At 42.4% G+C, this 23,871-nt stretch overlaps 1 protein-coding gene across 1 annotated transcript; it reads right to left on the bottom strand.

The window, feature by feature from the left end:
- Positions 1 to 49: 49 nt before the first annotated feature.
- GNL2 (G protein nucleolar 2) lies at positions 50 to 22,240 on the bottom strand. The gene is made up of 16 exons (XM_079776329.1): positions 22,056 to 22,240; positions 20,291 to 20,375; positions 18,976 to 19,070; positions 17,043 to 17,182; positions 13,970 to 14,154; positions 11,284 to 11,350; positions 10,262 to 10,420; positions 9,636 to 9,749; positions 6,246 to 6,374; positions 5,413 to 5,517; positions 4,467 to 4,625; positions 4,143 to 4,268; positions 1,995 to 2,446; positions 1,558 to 1,640; positions 887 to 972; positions 50 to 242 (listed from the first exon to the last, which is right to left on the bottom strand). The coding sequence occupies exons 1-16, from the start codon at positions 22,117 to 22,119 to the stop codon at positions 90 to 92; spliced, it is 2,202 nt and encodes a 733-aa protein (XP_079632455.1). The 5' UTR covers positions 22,120 to 22,240; the 3' UTR covers positions 50 to 89.
- Positions 22,241 to 23,871: the final 1,631 nt, after the last annotated feature.

Here is a 23,871-nt window from a genome sequence, read left to right as displayed (position 1 = left end):
GTGGCCTTAGAAATGCCAACTGGGCAGGAAGAAATTGAACAGTTTCTAATGCATATTTTTGTATAATTTAATAAACAGCTTTTAAAAAGTTACTGCTTATGCTTGAATTTTTTGTGTTTGTGCTTCTGTCCCTCTGAGTCATTGGTCTTCTTTTTGTTCCTGTTCCTGTTTTTCACGTTGTGTGTTTCATAGTAGCGGACACCAACTTTTCTGGGTTGTTGCTTCCGTGCTGCTCGCCTCCGCTGTAAAAAACGGCAAAACAAAAAAGGCAAACCATTCAAACTCTGAAAATCACAAAACAGGCCCCCGTTTCTTTGTGCTCCATCCCCAAGCCACCTCCACAACTACTAGAAGCAGTCAGTGCTAACGAGGGAGGGTCCATCTCCCAGACAAAGTTTGTGCTTCCACTGTGATTTGTGACAAGTCCAAGTTACAGACTCAATTGGTCCAGCCCTCATCCAATGTTTAGATCCGTTCTACTGCACTCCTGCCATGTGGCCCCCTGGTCAAAGGCCGGACATTTCCAGCAAGCTCTCCACCTCCCACGAGGGCCCATTCCAGCTCTGAGGAGCCCAGTTACGGAGCTAACTTTACAGGGAGCAGAGATCCGTCTGCCTAGTAACAGCTCTGCTCACTGTGCGTCATTTCCCTGGAGCCACATAAAACCAACTGATGCTTCCAGACGATAGGCTACATTTGAGAACAAGACCTTCATGCACTGGGCCAACTCCTGATCCTATTAACTGTCTTCAACTCCATCACTTGGGACTGGGGTTCCTTGAACTCAATTCTAGGTGACTAGTTTTAGAAAGAGTGCCCCGTAAGAACTAGGCTCCTCCTCTCTACTTTCTATACCTGGGTGATGCTTAAGATAAAAAACACATACTTCCTTAGATGTCAGCGTCTTTCGAGATTTACTTGAATGTTCCTCTTCCCTCTGTGCCTTCCTCTTCTTTCCCTTTTTGGCAGGTGCTAGAAACATTGAATACACACACACACACACACACACACACACACACACACACACACAAAATTACAAATGTGCCTATGAATCCTAAGATGGGAAGGAACTTGATGCGTTGGAAGAAGGAAAAAGCCAGAGTGAATGGAGTATGGCGAGCAAAGTGCAGAGTGAAGCAGGATGAGAAGAGGAGGGCATCAGGCCAGGAGGGACACCTCACAGGCCGTGGCAAGGTGTGCATTTATGTCATGAAAACACACTCTTGATTTAGAAGCTGTTAGTCCAATGCAATAAAAAATGCATGAACCACCTTGCCCATCACAAAAAATAAAGTGTGCCTGCAGACCCACCCTTAAACTGTAAGGCTAACAATGTACCCTGTTGAAGAGGGTTTCCTGAATTACCAATTTAATCCTAAGAAATGTGCAGAATAAAAAGTGGATAATCCTATTTGTATTATAGATTGTGGAACCAAGGTAATTTGCCAGATATAAATAATTGTATGGAAGTGATGGTACAAGAGATAATCTGAAGATTTAGCTTGGATTTCCTGAAGATGCCAATCACATCTAAATGATTTAATAATTTAACTCTACCCGTATCTTCCACATCTTCTTCAGCTGTTGTTTTTTGCTCTTCAGATTTTGCAAAAACCATTTCACTTAGTCCCTTGGATATTCTGAAACAGAAAAGCAAAATGATGAAGCTGTCGGACATTCCCCTCCACGGCTCAAGCCACGTGCTGACTTGAGACAGTCTTACAGGTTAAGACAACCCACTCCTGTTCACCGTTACCACCACTGGTAGGTAGAAGGCAACACTCCACAGTTTCGCAGCTCCCTGAGCATTTCTAAAAAACAACCATGAAGCTTCTCATATTTTAGGGAGCTGAATTTTGAAAATCTAACAGACCACTTTTTAAACTGTGGGCAATACCCCCTCACTCCCCATCCCCATAAAAATGTCACTCTAGTGCTCATGGCAAGCTTCTTGGAAAGAAAAGAGCAGACTGCAATTTGTGGGATGAAAATACCTGACTGCTGAGAACTTTTTCGCTTTGGCTTTGTTTAAAAACTTCTGATATTTAGCGATCTTTTCATCCAGGGCTTTAATCACTGCCTTGGTGTCGTTTTCCTGGTGTTCTTCCCGGGACTCTGAATACTCTTCCTCCTCGCCCCCCTGTTGCTCCTGTTCCTCCTCCTCCTCCTCCTCTGCAGAGCTCTCTAGCTCCTCATCCATATCTGACATCTCCAAAGGAACCAGGTCATCCCCAGAAAACTCAGGCACAACGTTGATTTTGCCGAAGTTCTGCCGAACCCGCGCAAGGATCTGCTGCATCTCTGAGCTGGCGTCACAGGGACTGTTCACTCCTTCTTCCTTCTCGAGGACAGATTCTGACGCTTCACCTACAGTTTCTGTGATGTCCTCTTCTGGGTTGTTCTGGGTTGTTTCAGTGGCAGCTTCCAAGGATGATGAGGATGGAAGCTATTCAGGCCAAAGGGTGGGGGAGAGAAATCAGAAAAGAAAAATGGAATTTCTGAATTTATACCTTGCTCTCAAATGAGGTAGTCCTCTTCTTAGGACTAAGGGGGAGTGTTGAGAACACCCAAATTTGTGTCATATCACTATCTATAATAGTAAAAGTGTAATATGCTAAATAGACCAGATGTCCTTCCTTCCAGACAAAGCCACAGTGGGCGGGGGCCGAGGCAGAGGTGTCAGAGGCCCCTGGCCGCAGTGGCGGCGGGCGGAGGCCGGGACCAAGGCCCTTGCACAAATTTCGTGCACCGGGCCTCTAGTCTATTATAAGCCAATGTGCAGTAAACTCAGAACCCAGCATTAAAGATCAAAGAATTATATTTGCAGTTCCAGAGGAAGAACCCACTGTAAAAGTATTTAATCATTATAACCAAACACCTACTTACTGCTGGGTAAGATTCCCTACAACTTCCCTGAGGATTGTAAGGAATGGGTGTTGTGGAGAGAAGCACACACCACTACGTAAGAATGAAAGCAGCATTAGTTTAGGGTGACCAGTGCTAAGGAGAGGCACTGGTTAGACATCTAGAAGGAAGGTATAAGGTGAGTTCAGAAGGAGCAGGAACATGAAAATGACAAGCCTGTTTCAGATAATGATGTGAAGAGATGTACCAGACTTTATACTGATGCTTCTCAGATGCAATATTTTATTCTTGTAACTGAAACTCACAAAACGTGATTTTCCAAAAAAAAAAAAAGTGCTAAATAGTTTAGAAATCTATAAAACTCAGGAAATTTTATAAAATGGATATACCTTTATGTACATTTTTCTAGTAAAGTGATTTTTTAGCTTTTGAATTCTCAAGGGGGTTTCTGCCACCACCACAAGGCTGGGTCTAATGAATGTCAGTAAAAGAAATGAGTCTTGGAAATGCCTCTGTTCATTAAGCGTAGGAAAAGACACAAGTACCAGAAGAGAACTTACATTTAATGAGCCCTCTTTTTTCAAGGCCCTAAAGACTAGTATTTAAATTTGGTCTTCTAGCCGGGCAGGAGTGGCTTAGGGGCTGAGCATTGACTTATGAACCAGGAGGTCACAGTTTGATTCCCCGTCAAGGCACATGCCTGGGTTGTAGGCTTAATCCCCAGTAGGGGGCGTACAGGAGGCAGGTGGCCAATTATTCTCTCTCATCATTGATGTTTCTACCTCTCTCTCCCTTCCTCTCTGAAATCAATAAAACAATATATTCTTAAAATTGTTCTTCTGCCCTAACCGGTTTGGCTCAGTGGATAGAGTGTCAGCCTGCAGACTAAAGGGTCCCAGGTTCGATTCCGGTCAAGGGCATGTACCTTGGTTGCGGGCACATCCCCAGTAGGGGGTGTGCAAGAGGCAGCTGATCAATGTTTCTCTCTCATCGATGTTTCTAACTCTCTATCCCTCTCCCTTCCTCTCTGTAAAAAATCAATAAAATATATTAAAATTAAAAAAAAGAATCTGGAGATTCTTTCAAAAAGAATTGGTCTTCTACCATACATCTCCTTTCCGGTTTCCAAATGCCACCCCCTGTAAGGTCATGGTGATGGCATTCTGGACTGGGAGACAATGCAACTGAAATATCTACCTGGTAAAGGAGGGCAATCAAGACACCACACCTAGGCCAGTCACCATGCTTTCCAAGAGGTGGGTCCACCCTATACTCACCTGGGGGGCTGTAGAGGGCTCTTCAGGGGGGTCTGCATTGGGTGGCTTGACAAAGAAAGGAATGCGGCCCCTCTGCCAGTCATTGAGAACCATCTTGCCCACAGTCTGCAAGTCAGGCTCACCGCCCTGAAACCACAGAAAGACTCCCAATTAAATTCGAAGACCAAAACCAGCACCCAGTTTGGAGGCACATCAGCAGTTGCTCATTACCATCTACTTGCCATCAGGTTACATGCTGCTCACACCTCCCTGACAAAGGAAGGTCCAGACCACATCACACTGCCTGCAGATGTCCCCGTCTGAAATCTCAAAACCCTGGCTCACCTTTAATAACTTCCCTGTCCGGAAAGCTAGCTTCTCAAGAAAGTCCTCGGCATTCTCCCAAGAATCAATCTTGTATGTCTTGCTGATATACTCTGGTTTTGCTCGTTCGAGTACAGCACCAATGTGGTCTTCAGGAGCCTTAATTTTTTCAACTTGAACCTAAATGTTAATAGGAAAGCTCTTGCTTACAAACCTTATTATGGGAGCAGGAAGCTCACAGTACTGTTTGTAATAATATCCGAAAACAGATTTCAAAACCACATAGCAAGTGGGTCTTGGCAGGAGCCCGTCTCTGAGGTGGCTGGACGTGGTGGGCCAGAAGAAGCGCCGCCGAAAGTCAGCCAGAGCCACGGAGCCCAGGACTCAGCTCTAATCCCAGTTCACCACAAACTAACTGAGTGGCTTCCACAAGCAGTTTAAACTTGGAATGCTTCGTGCTACTCACTGGCAGAAATGGTTAAAAGACTGCCAATCCTAGCACACAAGGAGAACGGAGTAGCTTGAAAGAGGAGGGGAGGAATGTGCACAGGATGTATAGCCAGCAACACTGGTTAAGGTTAAGTGGAACCAGTTAAAGTTTTCGATCGTATTCAGAAACAAGTGAGGAAATGACTGAGTTCCAAAATGACTCAACCCGTAAACCCACAAGGATGAATTATCACTAAACATAAACAGGCCCTGCTTCCCTTCGGATCCTCTGTGTAAACTACAAACTCTTTTGTGGGATGACATTAACCAGATATGCCCATGGTTCCACTAACTCCTCAAACAGGCTTAAGGGGAATGGAGAGGGTGCCCTGTTCAGCATCATGCTCCTAAAGTTTGGTAAGACAGCTTGACCCCAAACTGTCTTCCAAAGGAGTGAAAAGCAAAGGTATCCAGTGTCCCCCACAGAACGTTTTCCCCTAAAGGCAAACCAAGAGCCTGTAAGGACCAGAGTACTTACAACTCCTTTCAGCACAATGTCTGTCTCCGAGTCCTCAGAGGGGTAAACCACGCCTGGACAGTCGATAAGAAATATCCGACGCATCAAGGTAATATACTGCCAGACCTGAGACAGAAAAAAGCCAGAGACTTCCCAAGTCAAACACTAGGGAGTCTAATTTCACAAACCCCTGATGCTCATGAAGGGGGCGCGGGAGGGGGAAGAGTCACAAGAAGCCACCTGCTGAGTAACGAAGCTAGGAAGTCTCTCCTCTACGTGTGCCACGCATGAGGCACTTCACGAAGTATAAACTACAGTTCCCATCAGCTAAGGTTCTAAAAATAATGCAGAGACAGGATCCTCATCTAGTGTTGTGCAATAACATCCAGCAAACCTCTCCCTGATTTTGTAAGTACTCTTGGAAGCTTAATACTCTTTGGATTCTCTTCCTTTCAGCAGAAGTATGCTGCCCCCAAATATTCTGTGTTCCAGGGTATGACCCCCAAATGCCAACAACTACCCTAAAGTTGAGCTTTCTTTCTTAACCCATTGGATATTCTTGAGTTAGCTTTGTGTATTGAAGTAAAAGGTTGCAGTGACAATTTAAAATAGACTTAAATATAAACAGCACTTACCAAATGCCAAAGCCTCATAGTAGCATACAAAGTACTCTTAGTCTTATCGAAATGGGCAGAAACCTCTCAGCACATTTCAAACTATTATGTTGAGACTAACCCTTCAATGGTAGTCTTCATTCAAGAGCAGCAATAGAAATCTCCATGTCCTACATAATCACCCTCCATGGAGATAAAATTCTTGGAAGTAAGTAAGACCCCCCCTCAAACCAGACGTACCTTTGTTTCACCTGCAATGGGGGCCACGTTGCACACTTTCTTGGAGCGTAATGTGTTTATCACAGAGCTCTTGCCAACATTTGGATAGCCAATGAACCCGACACTGATCTGTTTCTTGTCAGTATGCAACTGTTCAAAAAAAGAATACACACTGCATAAGCGCAGAAATGAAAATCCCTTTGGACAAACAGGTTGTATTACTTTGCTAATATAAAGAATATAGTGTGAAAGTGTTGCTAGAATTTTATTTAAAGCATAGACACACACCACCTACATAGTCAGAGCAGGCTGGATACATATGCTTATTAATAAATCAGAGGTGAGTCATTTCCTCAATCATCCATGTGAAATTATTCTTGAATGTTTTAAGGTTAAAAGTATGTAGGTCAAGAAACAAAGGAAGAAACAGTTTGTTAGTCATCAATTTAGAAGAACACCAACCACTGATAAAATGTCTTCGGGGAAGAGAATCTTAGCAGATGCACCAACTGCCAACCCCAGACCCATCCCTTTTCTCTGCACAATACATTTTGTGTTTTCATTGCCAAAAAGAAATGAAGGAGGCAGAGCTCAAGAAGAGGGTCTACAAATGGATGGGGACTCTGACTAAAGGTGGCAGAGTAAACATCCATGTCTACCTCACTGCTTCCCCCAACTCTCCCAGAATGACAGCAGTGGGAACGAGTACCCATAGAACCAAACATTTAAAACCAAAAATGAGCTGGAGATGAGACAATAAACAGTAACAAGTGATAGTAACAAAACACTAGCAGCTAAAAAGTAGTATCTAACTTGGCCCAATATGAAAACTAAGTGGCTACAAAGGAAGAAAAACTAAAAATCCAGCAAAAATAGTGTCCATGAATCGCAAAAGACCTCGGAAATTAGCAATGCAGATGGCTCTGAGGGCTGGACTAGTGGAGAGTTTGTAAAAACAGTCACTTCTCCACCCCTGCCCTCACTCATCATGGGCACAAAACTTCCCTAAACCCGAGCCTTAGGGGATAATGATATTTTTGAAACCTTGCATTTCTGAAAAGACCTTTAATTTTCAGACCTGAAAGGGACCCTAGATTTAGAGTTAACAGTGGCTGAAAGCAAGTGCTCCCTAAATGATTAACTGAAAACTTAAATAGTGAATAGTGAGACCCTCAGGCTCTTACTTTTACCGAGTTCCCAGAACCTTGGCCAGGCTTATCCACCCCTGAGCTGGAGATCAAAGACTTCTTTCTGGGGGAACTCACAGGCTCAAGAGTAAAGACCCATAGACACTGACATCTAGGGTGTCCTTCAACAAACTATTGGGTTTCTATCCAATCACCCTACAGTGAAGTTTATCATTCAACAACCTCCCACCCCCAACCAAACTATATCAGCTTTTTGTAGTGGCTCCCTCTTAAATATGAATGGAGAGCCAAGAATAACCAAACCTTTGAAGTGTGAGTATAGTAGAAAAGACAGAAACACACACAAAGAAACTGGAGGAAACAGAGTCAGTGTAAGGAGAGAGGAAAATTTCAAAACACCACTATCATTCTCAGAGACAGATGATATTCCATCTGTGAAAAAAGAATAGGTTGTAAAAGGGGGCAGGACAATTCAGAGTTAAACAAGAGGTCTCAGGAATTAAAGTGAGAGGTAAAATTAATCTTGCAATAAAACAGGTAGATGATCAATTCAAAAACTGCCAAGAAAATAGAGCAATATGTCATAAATATACTGAAATAAAGATAAAAAATCCAAGAATTAAACCAGGAGATAAAACCAAATTCCTGAATGAGAACAGAGATGACTTGGGGGTGAGGATGGGGATTTCCAAAAAATAACATAGGACAATATCAGACTGAAAGTCCCATCCAATGTCTGGCTCACTGAATAATAAAAGAGAATAATAAAAGAGCCATCATAAAGCACATCACTATGAAATTTTAGAACAGAAATTTTTAAAAAATTCCAGCCACAAAGGATTAGGAGTCAGAATGGCCTGATTTCTCCAAAGACATGTCAAAAGACAATGCAACAGTACCCTAGACTGCTGTGGAGAAATGCTGTAAGGGAAAGATATTTCCAGAATGCAAGGTCTCAAAAAATGTTCTTCTAAACACTGCTACTCAGAAGTAAACCAAGAAAGAAGAAAAGGGACCAATGCATAAGGGACCCCACACAGGAAACAGCAGATGGTGGTGAAAGGCAAGCCCGGAAGACCCTGCAACTGGCCGGGAGCAGCCGGTGCCCCTGGAAGGGAGGTGCCCGCTCATCCTAGGACAGTGGTCGGCAAACTCATTAGTCAACAGAGCCAAATATCAACAGTACAATGATTGAAATTTCTTTTGAGAGCCGAAAACCGACTTCTGCGCACGGGCCACGAAGTTTCAATCGCACTGTACGTGCGCGTCCGCACGTGGTATTTTGTGGAAGAGCCACGCTCAAGGGGCCAAAGAGCCACATGTGGCTCACGAGCTGCAGTTTGCCGACCACTGTCCTAGGAGGTTCCACTCCACCAGGGAATCTGCTGGGCCATTAGTGACATATAAAATAGAGCAAGTTAACATCAGAGAAAACAGAAGGTTTGATTAGAAAGCAATTATAATCACAGTACTATGTGGATCAACTGCAACTGATATTTTAGTCATGATGCAAACACTGAATTTAGCCAACATATAATGATATAGGCAGAAGAGAGGGAGGGTAAGTATGCGTGCAGGGAAGGTATAAGAAACCTAATTCTCATTTTCCATCATAGGAACTTAAATAGCTAAAACTGTGGGGGTGAGGGGAAGGGGAATCAAGAAATAGACTTATAAGCATGTGTTCAAATATGGAAGGCTAGGACAGAGAACATGTGTCTTTTGTTAGAAGCCAGGTAGAATTAAATACGCAAAATTGCAAGTTCAGAATATGAAGCTTTGAGAACATTTGCTAGGGTGATCCGATGGGGTTTCAGGGCTTCCCTGAGGAACTGACATCTGACCAGGAGTTTGGCAGGGTGCCTTCCAGGCAGAGGGGACAGAAACAGCTCAGGCCGTGAGGGCAGAGGAAGCGTGGCAGGCCTTGAAAGCCCGGGGCAGGGAACAGAGTGTGAGCTCAGGGGTCCATCATCAAGTAGAGGTTGGGCCATAAAATGCAGAGATATGGCAGAAAGGAAGCAGAGATATGGCAGAAAGGGAAGCAACGCTGGTCAGGGTGGGAGCCAAGGTTGACCTAGAAAGTATTTCAGAACCCCTTATAATCATGAGGCTCTATGGCTTTTTTCCATCACCAGAACACACGTTTCTCATTACAAAGAAGATGTAGGAAGTAAGGAGTGTAACTTTCTCACAGACTGGCAAGAGAAATTATTAACACAAACCCACAGCTTCACAACTGGAGAAACAGATCAGGTCTGAATACCTTTCCAAACTGCCGTAGAAGCTGAATAAATGCTCCTTTTCCAAAGGGGTTAGTAAGACTTGCATGGAAAGCAAGTGTTGGATAATCCTGGGAGAGGACAGCAACCCATCGTTTCTAAGGAGGGAAAAGAAAAGATGCTGGTAAATTGTAATTTGTTTATTTACAATACAGGAAGAATCAGAGCTTGAATTACAGGATTGTGCTTCAAAAATACACAGCTGTCTATGGAAAATGTTAGCTATAATTCTTTGAAATGTTTTTTTCAAGTATGACAGTTAATGCTTTGTCTTTTGTCTTCTAAATACAAAACAATATTCCAAAAATGCCCTCATTGCTACTAAATGCAATTAATGTGACATGATGTGAACAGGCCAGTGGCTGTGGCAGCCGCCTCCTTCTGAAGCTGCCCCGCTACCAACCATCAGAGGAGAAAAGGTAAAGCTGTCCAATCAGTGAAGCCCGTTTCAGTTGTGTTTTCAATGAGAACACTTCAATGACTATTATCGCAAGAGTACCATGCTTGCCCCCAGTCCTAGAAGCCACAAAACTAATAATTTATGGACACTCAAGGCTTACACAAGTTGAGTAGCCTGGGAAGTCTGTTTTGCATTAGCAGCTGTACTCACTGTTGCCCAGGTTGGAACAAGGTCACATTTGTTAAGAACAAAAATGAGGTGTTTCCAGGGCTTTTCCTTTTTCAAGTAAGTCTCGATGTGAGGGGAACGGGTACCCATTGGATCTCTAGCATCAAGAACTTGAACAACAACATCTGATGAATCTATCACCTGCAAATTCAAAGAGGTGAAAATGATTTGTTAACGTACAGGGGCAAATGAACAAGGGCTGACATTTAAGAGGACATGGGGAAAATAAAACTACAGCAATCTTATGAGAGTTGAATCTAGACAATCTCAATGCTCAGTGATCAGAATCCCAAAGTTTTTGTTTTTTTTTCATCCTGGGTATTTGAAACTTGTCGAATTTCAAATAGGAAAACTAGTAGCTTAGATGAAATCCATCTTATTTCATGACTACTATGCATTACTGAACAGAATCATTTACTTCTTAAGACTTCTAAAAGTTTCTACCGTTATAGGTTTTGTATATTTTACAAAAAACTAAAACACTTAGTTTGCTCTCACTATACTATTACCTATTATGTTACCGTTTAATGATGCAACTATGCTTGAAGGCCTTTGTTACTGAAATGTTACTAGTGTGTAGATAAAACTCAGCCAGCTGTAAAGCACTGGACCAGGACTCAGGACACACAAAGACTTCACTAGCCAGCTGGTGAGCTGGGTAAGGTATTCAACCTCTCTAGATTTGTGTTCTATGAAATAAAAGGCCTGGACTAAATAACTTAAAAATTCTCGCACAGAATGGTAAATCTAAACAGGACTATCATTTTAGCAGGTAACCCACAAAAATATTGACAGAATATATGAATGTATATAAGGTACTATTATACCAGTAATAAAAATGCAGTTATTTAGACAGACGATAGTATGTTCACAGCTATATCAATCCTAGTTTCTCTGAGGGAGAAAGAGAATGGAATAGGTAGGAGATCCTGCACTTTATCTGACAGAGTTTCAATACATCAAAATCAGTTTTCTCATATAAGACTGTAAAGCCAAAGTCTTACCTTGTAGAGCTCACCCCATATTCTTTTGGACTGTCCCTTTTTATAGATCTCCTCTTGGGCTTCATTTCTAAAGAAGAAAGCACCCAAAGTGAGCAATTGGAGCACTGTGAAGAGTAAAAGGATTTTTTGGGGAAAGTCATCCATATTCCAAAGGAAAAGGGTGTCACAAGTATTTGCAGATGGACCAAAAAACCCCTTAATTTTACTATGGTTTTGTTTTTTGTTGTGTGTGTTGTTGTTTTTGTGTTTGTTTTTTTTTGAGAGAGAGAGAGAGGAAGTGAGAGGGATAGAGAGATAGAAACATCAGTGAGAAAGAAACATCGATTGGCTTCTTCCTGCATGCCCCCCACATGGGATCAAGCCCACAACCCGGGCATGTGCTCTGATCAGGAATTGAAACGGTGGCCTCTTGATTCCTGGGTTGATGCTCAACTTCTGAGCTACACCAGCCGGGCAAAATAAACTTAATTTTAAAAGTGACTCTAGCCATAACCGGTTTGGCTCAGTGGATAGAGCGTCGGCCTGCAGACTGAAGGGTCCCAGGTTTGATTCCAGTTAAGGGCATGTACCTTGGTTGCAGGCACATCCCCAGTAGGGGGTGTGCAGGAGGCAGCTGATTGATGTTTCTCTCATCGATGTTTCTAACTCTCTATCCCTCTCCCTTCCGCTCTGTAAAAAATCAATAAAATATATTTAAAAATAAATAAAAGTGACTCTATCCACATGTCCATCAACAGGTGAATGGATTAAAAACAATGTGCATACTATTCAGTAATAAAAAAGGATAAAGCACCGATTAGTGCTATAACATGGATGACCTTGAAGACATTATAGTAGTGAAATAAGCCAGACACAAAAGAACAACTACTGTATGACTGTACTAACATGAAGAATTACTCGTAAGAGCAAACTCACAAGAGACAGAAAATAGAATGAATGGTGGTTGCCAAGGGTTGGGGAGAGGGAGAATGAGGAGTTAGTGTTTAACAGTTTCAGTTTGGGATAATGTGAGAAATTCTGGAGTGGGTAATGGTGATGGTTTCATAACCATGTGAATGAACTTAATGTCACTACATTATACCCTTAAAAAAGGTTAAAGTGGTAAGTTTTATTATGTATATTTTACCATAATAAAAATTTTTTTAAAGCACGCGTAATCAGGGAATTATGAAAAGGAATTGGCAGGACATGAACCATAATCTATGCTCCATCGCTCCTATGTAAAGTGAATTTTTTCTGATTAGGTTAAGAATCTGTTTATTTACTAGCTTAAATGGCTTTGAAACAAAAGTAGTTTTGTGTCCCTCTCCCTCCTCCCACTCCCCCGATTACCTACTGTACCTTTTGGGGGAAGAAAGTAATTCAAATCAGCAGAACACAGTCAATTAAAAAGTCCAAACAATTATAAGAATAAATGAACTTGCTTGCTGCCTCTTTTTGCTAGGCCTCAAATGGCTTGACATTTCCTCTGGGAGGCCCACAGCTTGGCACGGGCTCACAGCAGCACTGATGTGGCATTACTGCACTCAAGGACAACACCTCTTTGCTAAGGCACTTAAAAGACATGAGAGCCCTGGCTGGGTAGCTCAGTTGACTAAGCATTGTTCTGATATGCCAAGGTTACCAGCTCTATTCTGGTCAGGGCACATACAAGAAACAACCAATGAATGCATAAATAAGTGGAACAAATCTCTCTCCCTCTCTCTCTAAAAATCAATTTTTTTTAAAAAAAAGAAGACACAAGAGAAAGAATGGGGACTATCCGGCACTGCTGGAGAAAACTAAACTGGTGACCTCTTTCTGGAGGGCAATGTGTCAACCGCTCAATGCAGGCACAGTCTTTGATACAGTAACCTTCACCATAAGAGTTTACCTCTGGGTAATAATTAAGGATGAGAATTACTCTAATAATAAACAGTGTAAATGTCTAACAGTGGGACTGGACACAACAAAGCACTACTCTGACATTAAATATTACATTGCTGTTAAGGACTGACATGAAAACATACTCTTAACCATTTGAAAAAATGTATTAAAAGGCAAGTTAAAGTACAGTCTTAGGATATTATATTCATAAATAAAAATTGAGTGTAAGAAAGATTTGGAAGAAAATAAGTACTGGTGACTGATTCTTAACCTTCTTTGGGGTATGGAATCCCTATGAGAATATGTTAAATGTATGAACCTTTTGTCTCCTCCCACCTCCCCAAAACAATACAAAACAAAAATAAAAATCTCACACCTTTATATATGTACATAAATCCTCAAAGGGTCACAGAAACCTCAAAGGCCACTCATGAATCCCCAGTGGTCCAGACTTCTGGTTAAGGAAGCCCTGATCTTCACAACACTTAACAGAGGTTGGGATTATGAATTCTTATTTTTTGCTGCATTTCAACCTTAACTATACTTCCTAATTTGCCCATGATAGAATATACTGGTCTTAAAATGAAGACGAAAATGTTACTTATTTTTACTCTGGGGACGAAGAGACCTGTAGTAAACAAGTCCTCTTAAATTATTCAGTCTGGCCTCAATTTCACTATATTTTCTAGTCTAAGGGAAGAGGATAACTCTCCACCTATGAGTTAAATCACCGAGCTTCGCACAGGCAGAATAAGGGTAGAGAAAATGTTTTGTTGCGGAAGAGCAAATGATGAGACTTATGTGAACTTCAAAACTGTACCTCACACCTGTGTCTTCAGATACCAAGTCCCGATCCTTGCCCTGGTCATAGCTCCCAGTGGACATTTCTGCATTTGCTACAAGAGACTGCATGTCACTGGCAAGTAAATTTGGTCGCTTCCTCTGAGACTTAGGGCCAAATGTAGTTTCAAAGCTTTCAGTATCGAGAATGTGCACCTTTGAGTTCTAAAGAGAAAGAATTATTGGTAAAACTAGGGAAAGTACTAAAATAAAGCAAAAAATTAAAAACCTACCTAGGAAAGGCTTTCTGCTTTTATTATCCCAAAGCTCAAACCACACCGAAATCAACATGGATGCAGCCCGATTTCAAATCAGAAATGCTTGTTTAAATAGCAAAGGCACTTGCTCCTCTACCCTGAAGTTCTGAAACTTCCTTGGAGATATACAAAAGTAAGACAAATAGTCAAAGAAGAAGAAAAAAAAAAAGTCAAAGCAAATATGAATAGTTGTGCAAGACCTGCCAAAAACTCTGCTTTATTTCATTTATCATAAACTTTAGTCAAATGTAATTAAGGCTACAATACTGAAAATTAACTTATCTTTTCTGACTTTTTTTTTTTAGCTTTCAAACAAGTGCATAAAATATGCCAAATTCACAGATTTTGTCAGGGTTGATCATACTCAAATTTGTGTTTTTTTTTAAACCAAGTGTAAATGCCAACTTTTTCTTGGAAGTTCATTTCTTTCATGGCTAAAAGGAATTGCTTGTTTTGTAAGATGCATTTTAGTTTCAGATAACATTTTCCCTAATTTAGGTAACATTTTTATTAAATGCACATGGAAAGCCTTCAGATGAAAAACATCTAGCAAAAGTCCAAAATAATAGTTTAGATGTGATAAAAGGAACCTGATACTAACTAGAACTTGATGTGACTGTAAAGGAGTCACGGGCATAGGAATTTTTGAAGCCGGATAAAAGTCAGAGTTTGAGTTAGCGTCTATCACGTAACAGAATGTTAACAGCCGGCAGATGATATTCTCAAAAAAAATCCACCACCCTCTGCCCCTCAGTAAGCACAGCTACTAACACAGATGAAGGAACAACCCAGTGACTTCTGAACTTTAACAGATCCTCCCTCCACCTCCTAAAGACCCTTAAGCTGTTATCATTTTCTCAAATCCTCCAACACAGCTCTTAGTTCAGTTTTACTTGCTACCTTCCAACAAGGGAACATCTCCAAACATGGATGCGTTTACACGGGAAGTAGGTTCTAATGTCACTGGGGAAATGATGATCAAAATTATCATTGAAAATCTCTTAAATAACCTAAAAAGTACAGTACACATGGACTTGTGTGTATAAATCTACACATTAGTAAACAATAGTAATATGTGGTACATAATGAAGCACACACAAAATAAGTATTTTTAATATAAAGCTACAGAAATATAATAATTATAATGCACATTTAGCTAAATGTGCAAAAGTGAAAACCATATCTGATTTGACTACACCCTGCAGCAATCTCTAACTTAGATTTTATAACATGTAGTAGATGTCATGCTAACATAAAAGAGGTATGGTTTCGCCCTGGCCAGTGTGGCTCAGTGGATATAGCGTTGGCCTGCGGACCAAAGGGTCCTGGGTTCAATTCTGGTCAAGGGCACGTACCTCAGTTGCAGGCTCCTCCCTGGCCTGGGCCCTGGTTGGGGTGCGTGCAGGAGGCAACCAATCAATGTGTCTCTCTCACATTAATGTTCCTCTCTGTCTCTCCCTCTCTCTTCCACTCTCCCTAAAAATCAATGGAAAAATACCCTCGGGTGAGGATTAACAAAGAAAACAACAACAGAAAAAAAAAAAATAAGAGGTACAGTTTCTTGAGACGAAAGCAGAAAACTCATCAATTGCTCTGAGTGCCTATCTGCATCAAGATGCAAGCTGACTGCTCTGGCTGAAGAGCCTTCATTCTTCAGATCAGATAGTTAAGCACTGGATTTTGAAAGCACTGAAAGACTGGAATGGGCAACAAATCAGTAAATCCATAATAGAACCTCTCTGTTCTTCCCATAAACAGGATTCAATAGTTTGTTGAAAGATGGCTTTAGGGAGAACAGACAAAGGGAACAAGGGAAATGAGCAACTTGTCTGTGGTTCATGAATTACACTCATCTGTTTCCCTGAAAGAAAACAGTCATTCCCCTAATAGGTGCCATTCTTCCAGTCTGTCATAAAACAAAGCATAATTGATAAAACCTGAGGCAATAACCAGGCCTTGGTTTTTATTTTGTTCTGCAAGTAAACACTTTTCTTTGAACTGTTAATCCATGTATGCATGTCAATGTTTTCTTCCCCTCCTTATACTGGAACTGAAGCTTATGCACTGGCTCTGTTTCTGGGAATTATTATTCAATGTAAGTAAAAATGTGCAGGAAAACATTAGGCCACTTTTTGGATTCTGTGTGAAACTCATTCTACTCAAGCCAGACTCAGTTCTTACTGTACTTTGAACTTCAATGATTAACAATCAATCTAACCAGCATCCTTTCCTTCAGTTCAAAAGAATCTCCAAGGATCTTACAAAATCAAGTACACACCACCAAAACTCTCCCTCCTAACAACCCAATCCTAATTCTACATTTCCCCAAAGTTTGATGGAATTGCCACTTAAACAAGTTTGCCTACAAAAGAAGTTTAAAACAGTATTAGTGATAGCTATGATCTACTTAGCTCTGATTAGGTGGCGGGCTGTGTGCTCACTGTGTGCCAGGAGCTTTACTGACGTCTCATCTGCATCCAGTCACCCGAGAAGGTGGGTTATCTTGATTTTACAGCTGGGGAAGTGAAAGCTCCGAGAAATGTAACGGAAGGCCATAGGAAGCGCAAAGATAAAATCCAGATCTCACTCCAAAGCCGGGGCTTTGATCAACATACTACTGAACCTCCCTGACAGAATGCGATTCATTCGAAAGGTGAAGAGAGAAGTCTCAGAAAGCTCACCAATTCTGCATTAAAGTCACTATTCTCTATGGAAAAAACAATAGACAGATATGGTAGAGAGAATCGGCATGGCTCTGCCAATGAAATTCCATTGCCAGGGATATCTCCATCTTACATGAGGCTGGATTCGATCATGGAGAAGAGACATAGGTAACTTGCTCTGCTTCATGACAACTTTATAAGGATCCTTCATAACTGTATCCATTTCCTCTTGAAATTTCTGTAACGATGACTGCTTAATCACACGTGTGTTTCCTGTTTTACAAGAGAATGTTGCCATTTACTAAACAATTCCTTTTTGCTTTTGCATCCATCTTCCCAATGACAGAGTGAAAGGCAAGATTTACATTACCCTTGCTCACCTAAACACCTAATACATTCATCCATGCAGTCATTTTTAAAACTTAAGAGGAAAAAGCCCTGTCCAGTGAGGCTCAGGGGTTTAGACTGTCCGCCCACGCACTAAAGGGTCATGGGTTCAATTCCCGGACCTGGGTTGTAGGTTCGATCCCTGGTCCCAGTGGGGGCTCATGAAGGAGGCAATCAACCGATGTGTCTGTCTCACATTGATGTTTCTCTCTCCCCACCCCCTTCCACTCTCTAAAGATCAATAGGAAAAATATCCTCGGGAAGGATTAAAAAAAAAGAGGAAACAACAGCAACAAAAAGTGCCTCTCCTGCACTCATTACGCTATGAACTAATCCACCAACCCAGACACATAAAGGATTTCAATAGATTTCCAAGCCCAATTTCCTGACTGGATGAAACTGAAAAATAAACATCACTGAATGGAACTCAGATTTGACAAATGTCCTATTTCCTGTTAGATCTGACAAAGAAATTTGGAGCCAATCACAGCTGATTAGTTAGAATACACAAGGAATCCCAAAGCACAGAACCTAGGAGTCGGTTGCTGTTTTTAGGGTTTGAAGGGACTAGTAAATGAACCAATAAATCACTGTATGGGAACAAAATAAAGGTATATAACACCAGCTGGAGAACACCTTGTAAGTGAGAGATCCCAAAGAATGTATTCAATTAAGCAGTATGGTGCAGCACAACACAAAACTGAAGATGTTGATTATGACAGTGAAATGCTGATGTGATAGTGGTTCATGCTTACATATATATTTTATATATTGTACTTACAGATAGCTAGGCACTATTCTCAGCACTTTACTCATTTAATTACCACTAAAAATGGGTACCATTTTTATCTTCATTTTAGGTATGAGGAAACTGATGACCAGACAGATTTAATAACATGCCCAGTCACAGAAATGGTAGCATCCAGAGGATTCAAACCCAGGTGATCTGGATCTAGAGTCACAGTATCCAGCCACCATGCTGAAGGCCTCTCTATGGAGTTTTTTTTTTTTTTTTAATGCTTTTCTATGTTGCAGTTTCCTAGGGGGAATCCCATCCGAAGATGTTAGAGATATCAAAGGTAGTTGCCATCGGCCTCCAAGCAGAGAGGTCAAACAGGAGACAAAGGGGTCCAATCACCTGCAGGCCCACACACCTTGCAGGGGCTAAGGGAGAGCCTGAAAGCCCGGACTGAAAGGAAGGTGACTTTCCAAAGGAAGCCTGAGCCCTCTGTGACTCTACAGATACTCTACTCACTCCTGGGAAGAACCAACGTTGTCACTCAGTTCAAATACAGCTCCATTATAGACAGTGTTTCAGAGGAACTTCAAGCTAATGCACTCACTCTGCAAGCAGCAGCCCAAACACACCCACAAGGCACCTCTCAAACAGTAACCTGTCCACATGACCAGAAACGAAGGGATGACAGTTCTAAGGTCTATGAATGGTGGTCATTGGGGTCTTATCTGCTTAAGAGGGTCACTTAAAATTAACAACCATGAGTTCTTTTAAAAAGGAAGTTATTTGTGAAATCTACCACCTCTACTTTTCTTATTCCCTTTCTCATCCAATCCTTGACAGTTCCACTCACCCCAAAACTCCTGCCTTCCAGACACCTGGATATCTACCCTTCTCCACACAGCACACATTTTGTAGAGCAAAAGTAACAGATAATACTCACCAAACCATTTAATATTTGGCTCCACTCTTGCCACTGTGCCAGAAGCCACCGATGATTGATACTGCAGAGGCTTAATCACTTTACCACGACTGTTCCTAAATTGAGGAAATTAACAGGCTTTGGTTGAGGACAGAAGAAAGGCAACAGCAAAGTTTGGTTTACAGAACACCCTTTCCATCAAAAGGGCCTTTTCTTTTCTTTCTTTGTTTTAAATGATCATGAAATACAGATTTCAATAAACAAAAAGTACTTCTACATTTAAAACAGATTGTCCAAAAGCCATTTATCCTCTTGCAACAGAGCACGTAATGATTTCTGCTAGATGAATAACAAATAATGCCAATGTTTAAAAATCTGTTTACTGTTTCTTGCTTTTAAAAAAAAAAATCACATACTTGAGTTTTTTTGAGTAATTATTCGAAGGCTGCTTTAAATGAATTTTAAGTAGAGGGTGATTTATGCTGGAACTCAAAATTCTAAAACAAACTACAGGGTAGGTGACTAAGGCAGATTAAGTTCATTGACATTTGTGTTTGAGACACATCTTTTAGAACGGATGGAGATTCTTATTACTAAACAAATTAAGCCCAGCCAGCAAAATGCCACAACTCAGCAAGTCTCCCCTACAGAGGCTGCCTCAGCAGAACTGAGCTGTGATGAATTTTCAAGTGCCACAACGTTGTGATCAAAAGTTTGGCACTAAAAGACAAGTTTTCTGCCCTAGCCGGTTTGGCTCAGTGGATAGAGAGTTGGCCTGCGGACTCAAGGGTCCCAGGTTCGATTCCAGTCAAGGGCATGTACCTTGGTTTCGGGCACATCCCCCGGTGGGGAGTGTGCAGGAGGCAGCTGATCGATGTCTCTCTCTCATCGACTTTTCTAACTCTCTATCCCTCTCCCTTCCTCTCTGTAAAAAAATCAATAAAATATATTAAAAAATAAAATAAAATAAAAATAAAAAACCAGCTTTCTGCTGCTTTTATGACTACAGTCCTATATGCTTTGTTCAAGAAAACCAGATTTCTGTCCGACAGGTACTGAACCTGAGATTTAACATGCCACGCGTGGAGGCCAAGGCTGTGCGGAATAAGACCTCTAATTGTTGTAGGGCACTATGACAGAATCACAATCACACCACCCACTACCCTCATCTTGAACCCAAAATTCACAATCTGTCATAACCATACCCATATAAAATGATAGATGAAAATATACTCCGCCTATTGGGGAAAGAAGGGGTGAGAATATCAAAGGTTTAATGGTCTCCAGCTACAAGTCATGGCGGAAAGGGGAACAGATGACAGTGCCCGGTGCTCACCTGCGCTCCTTCTGCCTGTACATATTCAGGCGCCGGATTGTGGCCCGGTCCCTCATGTTTTGGCCTCCTGCTCCCTGTACTCGATCTAGGAAACACAGAAGTAGGCTGATGGCACACTATTTGATAACCAAGTCTAAGGATGAACATTGCTTCAAGCACACCAATTAGTTCCCTTAAGAGTAGGCAGGCTGACACCTCATGGCAAAATCTCTCCTTTCTCCATGTGCTGTTCCAACAGTCATTACTGGGAGCTACGTGGTATGACAAAGCTGACCTAATCTCTGATCCTCAATAGGACTGTACTTGATAATGATCATGGCTAATATTTTTGAGCATTACCTAAGGCACTGTCCTATCCGCATCACAGGCACTGTCTCATGCAATTCACACAACAATCCTAAAAGATGGACACATTATCACCATTCTGCAGGCTAAGAAACGATGCACAGCGTTCAGACGCTTTGCCCAAGGTCACAGAGCTACTAAATGGCAAAGCCACAATTTGAACAAAAGCATTTGACCACCATCTGTGGTCTTACCTTCTAAGACACCTACCTCTGGGTCTCGGCTGAACAGAAATACTGTGTCTGCTACATGAAAAGCACCATGGAGACTCTAATTTTGATGCAGCCATGTTCCTAATATACCGGTTTCCTAACTTTCTAATGTTTGATTTTAGTTTGAGCAACAGCTAGTAGTTCTTGCCTTACGTCTCAGAGAGAAAGAGAAGGACAAATAAGCATGGTAATACTAGCCTAGTTTCTCATTTTGGGATCCCTTCAAATCACCCGTCTACTCTTAAAACGATGCAGTGAAAAAAGAAAAAAAAAAGAAAAAAAAGGCTAAAATCACAGAACTGGTGGCCCTTCTGCTCACTAACTGTACCCATTGTAACAGCCACTTCCCCTCTTTTGGCTCAGTGTCATCACCTACAACATCATGATCTCTAAGGGCCTTTTGGGGTCTCACATTCTAAGACTCCAGTCTACCCAAATGGAAAAATTTATCGGTAACCCAGAGAAAACATTGGACATGAATTAAAATCATCAAAAACTTTAAGTCATGTTTAAAAACAAAGTTTTACTAACCAAACCCGAATGGAAGGGGCTCCCCCAAAGTCCACCTTGTTCATCCGATAGGTGGAACCTCCACCAAACCCACACACCGCTTCAAAAACACCTTTCTGTAGGGTTTTCTCTGAGCTTTACTACATGGGGTGACTCCAAAAGCCAAATCTACAATGTCTTTCTCGTTTAAATGGCCAGAGCTGAGGTGGCAGGCAAGTGTGGTCACGTATAAAAGGCCAGCTGGGTTGGCCTACACCACTTTTAACCTGACTTTATTTACTTCCGGAAATTCCTTGGGCTGGAAAGGTGGAATCATCCCAAGACCGAAATATACTGGGGGAGGGGCTTCATCACCTGATCCACACCCGAGCACAGGAAGAGGTCAAGGTCAACTGCCCCTTCCCACTCAGAGCTGCCGAATCCAGCACCTCACCACGGGGGCCGCCCCCCGGCTGCCAGGCCCGAGTGTCCCCCCTTCCCCGGCTTCAGCCCCGGGGCCTGACACACAGCCCTGACAGGCGTGCGGGACCCTGCCAGCCCTCCTCCGTGCCCCCGAGAGAGGCAGCCACCTTCTCACTCCCCAACAGCCACCCGGCTCCAAGTCCTTCCGAGCAATACCCCTCGCGTGTCCCCCTCCCCTCGGAGCCTCGCCCTCGGCTGCCCCCAAGCTCCGCCTTCCGCGAGCCCGCCGCCAGTACCCGGGTTTGTGCTGGCCTTCGACGGGTTGATGGTGCTCCGTCCTTTGTACTTGGGCTTCACCATCTTTGCCGAGGGGTTGAGGACCGGAGCGCTAGGCTCGGCCTATCTCAGGTAAACGAGCTCGTCACTTCCCGGACCCGGCCGAAGGGACCCGCGTGAACTACGCTAGAACACGTGTGCGAGCGCGACGTCACTTCCGCTCGCGCCCCGTCTTTCCCCAGAGCGACTTCCTGCGAACGCGCGGAGCGCGCCGCCGCACTCCCGGCTCCACCCCCGCCCCCGCCGCTCAGACCGGGACCTGCGCGGAGGCCGTGCCCCGCTCTCTCCCTAGCAACCGCCAAGCTGCCCCTCCATAGCAACCGCCTAGATACCTTCTTAGACTGAGTCCAAGGGCCCAGAGTTCCTAGTTGGGTCCAACCCCAAACACAGGGGTCTCGCCCCAGGCCAATGCACAAGCTTAAGTTTAATGATCTGAATTTGTCTTGTAAGCCCTTCTAAAAGGGACTGAACACACAGCAGCCGAATACCAATCAGGTTTTGTCACTCTCTCCCTAAAACTCCAATGGTTTAGAGTTAGAGAGAGACAGACACAGAAATCTTCTTGTCATCCCTACAGAATTTTGCGTGATCTGGCCCCTGCCTATTTATTTGACTTCATCTGTACCTCCCTCCCTCTGATTATTCTGACATTTACACTGGATGTTCCCTCTGCCAGAATCACTCTTACCCTAAGTCTTTGCTTAGTTAGTTTCTCCTAGTCATTCAGTTCTCAGTTCAAATGTTACCTACTGGTAGGGTTGCAAGATTTAGCAAGTAAAAATATGCCCAGTTAAGTTTGAATTTCAGAAAAACAATGAATAACTTTTTTTAAAAAATTGATTTCAGAGAGGGAGAGAGAAGAGAATCATTGATTGGCTGCCTCTTGCACTCCCCCTACTGGGGATTGAGCCCACAACCCAGGCAGATGGGTCTGGAACGGAACCTGTAACCTCTTGGTTCCTGGGTGGACACTTAATTGCTAAGTCACACCCAGCTGGGTGACAATGAATAACTTTTAGTATAAGTATGCCCGATGCAATATTTTGGACATACTTATACTAAGAAAAATGTATTGTCTGAAATTCAAATTTACCTAGGCATCCTGTATTTTATCTGGCCTCCCTTCCTACTGGGAGAAGTCTTTCCTGTTGTTAAAAAAATAAACAACAGGCCAAAATGGAGCCACTTTTTAAAAATATATTTTTTTATTGATTTCAGAGAGGAAGGAAGAGGGAGAGAGAGATAGAAACATCAATGATGAGAGAGAATCATTGATCAGCTGCATCCTGCACACCCCACACTGGGAACTGAACCTGCAACCTAGGCATGTGCCCTTGACCCTTGACCAGAAGCAAACCTGGGACCCTTCAGTCCACAGGCTGATGCTCTATCCACTGAGCCAAACCAGCTAGGGCTGGTGTCACTTTTGCTAAGTTACGTCACTAAACCAAAATTTAAAAGCTAACCTAATTGCAGTTTCTGCCTTTCCCAGGAATGGGATTTTAAACCAATCAATCTGATCAACAATAGTGAGATAATCTACCTGAAATAATCCACTCTTTTAATTTCTTAGTTCCACTCTCTTTCTGCCTATAAAAACCTTCCATTTTGTATAAATCCTTGGAGTGCCCTTCTAGTTGCTAGATGGGAAGCTGCCTGATTCATAACTTAATAAAATCAATTAGATCTTCAAATTTACTTGGTTGAATTTTGTTCTTTAATACTGTCTCATCTATCTAAATCAGCCATCTCCCACCCTTCTGCAGTTATTCTGTT

Source organism: Cnephaeus nilssonii (genome assembly GCF_951640355.1).
Source record: "Cnephaeus nilssonii genome assembly, chromosome: 7".
Taxonomy (NCBI): Eukaryota; Metazoa; Chordata; class Mammalia; order Chiroptera; family Vespertilionidae; genus Cnephaeus; species Cnephaeus nilssonii.
The sequence above is the reverse complement of the archived record's forward strand: the minus strand, read 5'-3'. Positions and strand labels throughout refer to the sequence as shown.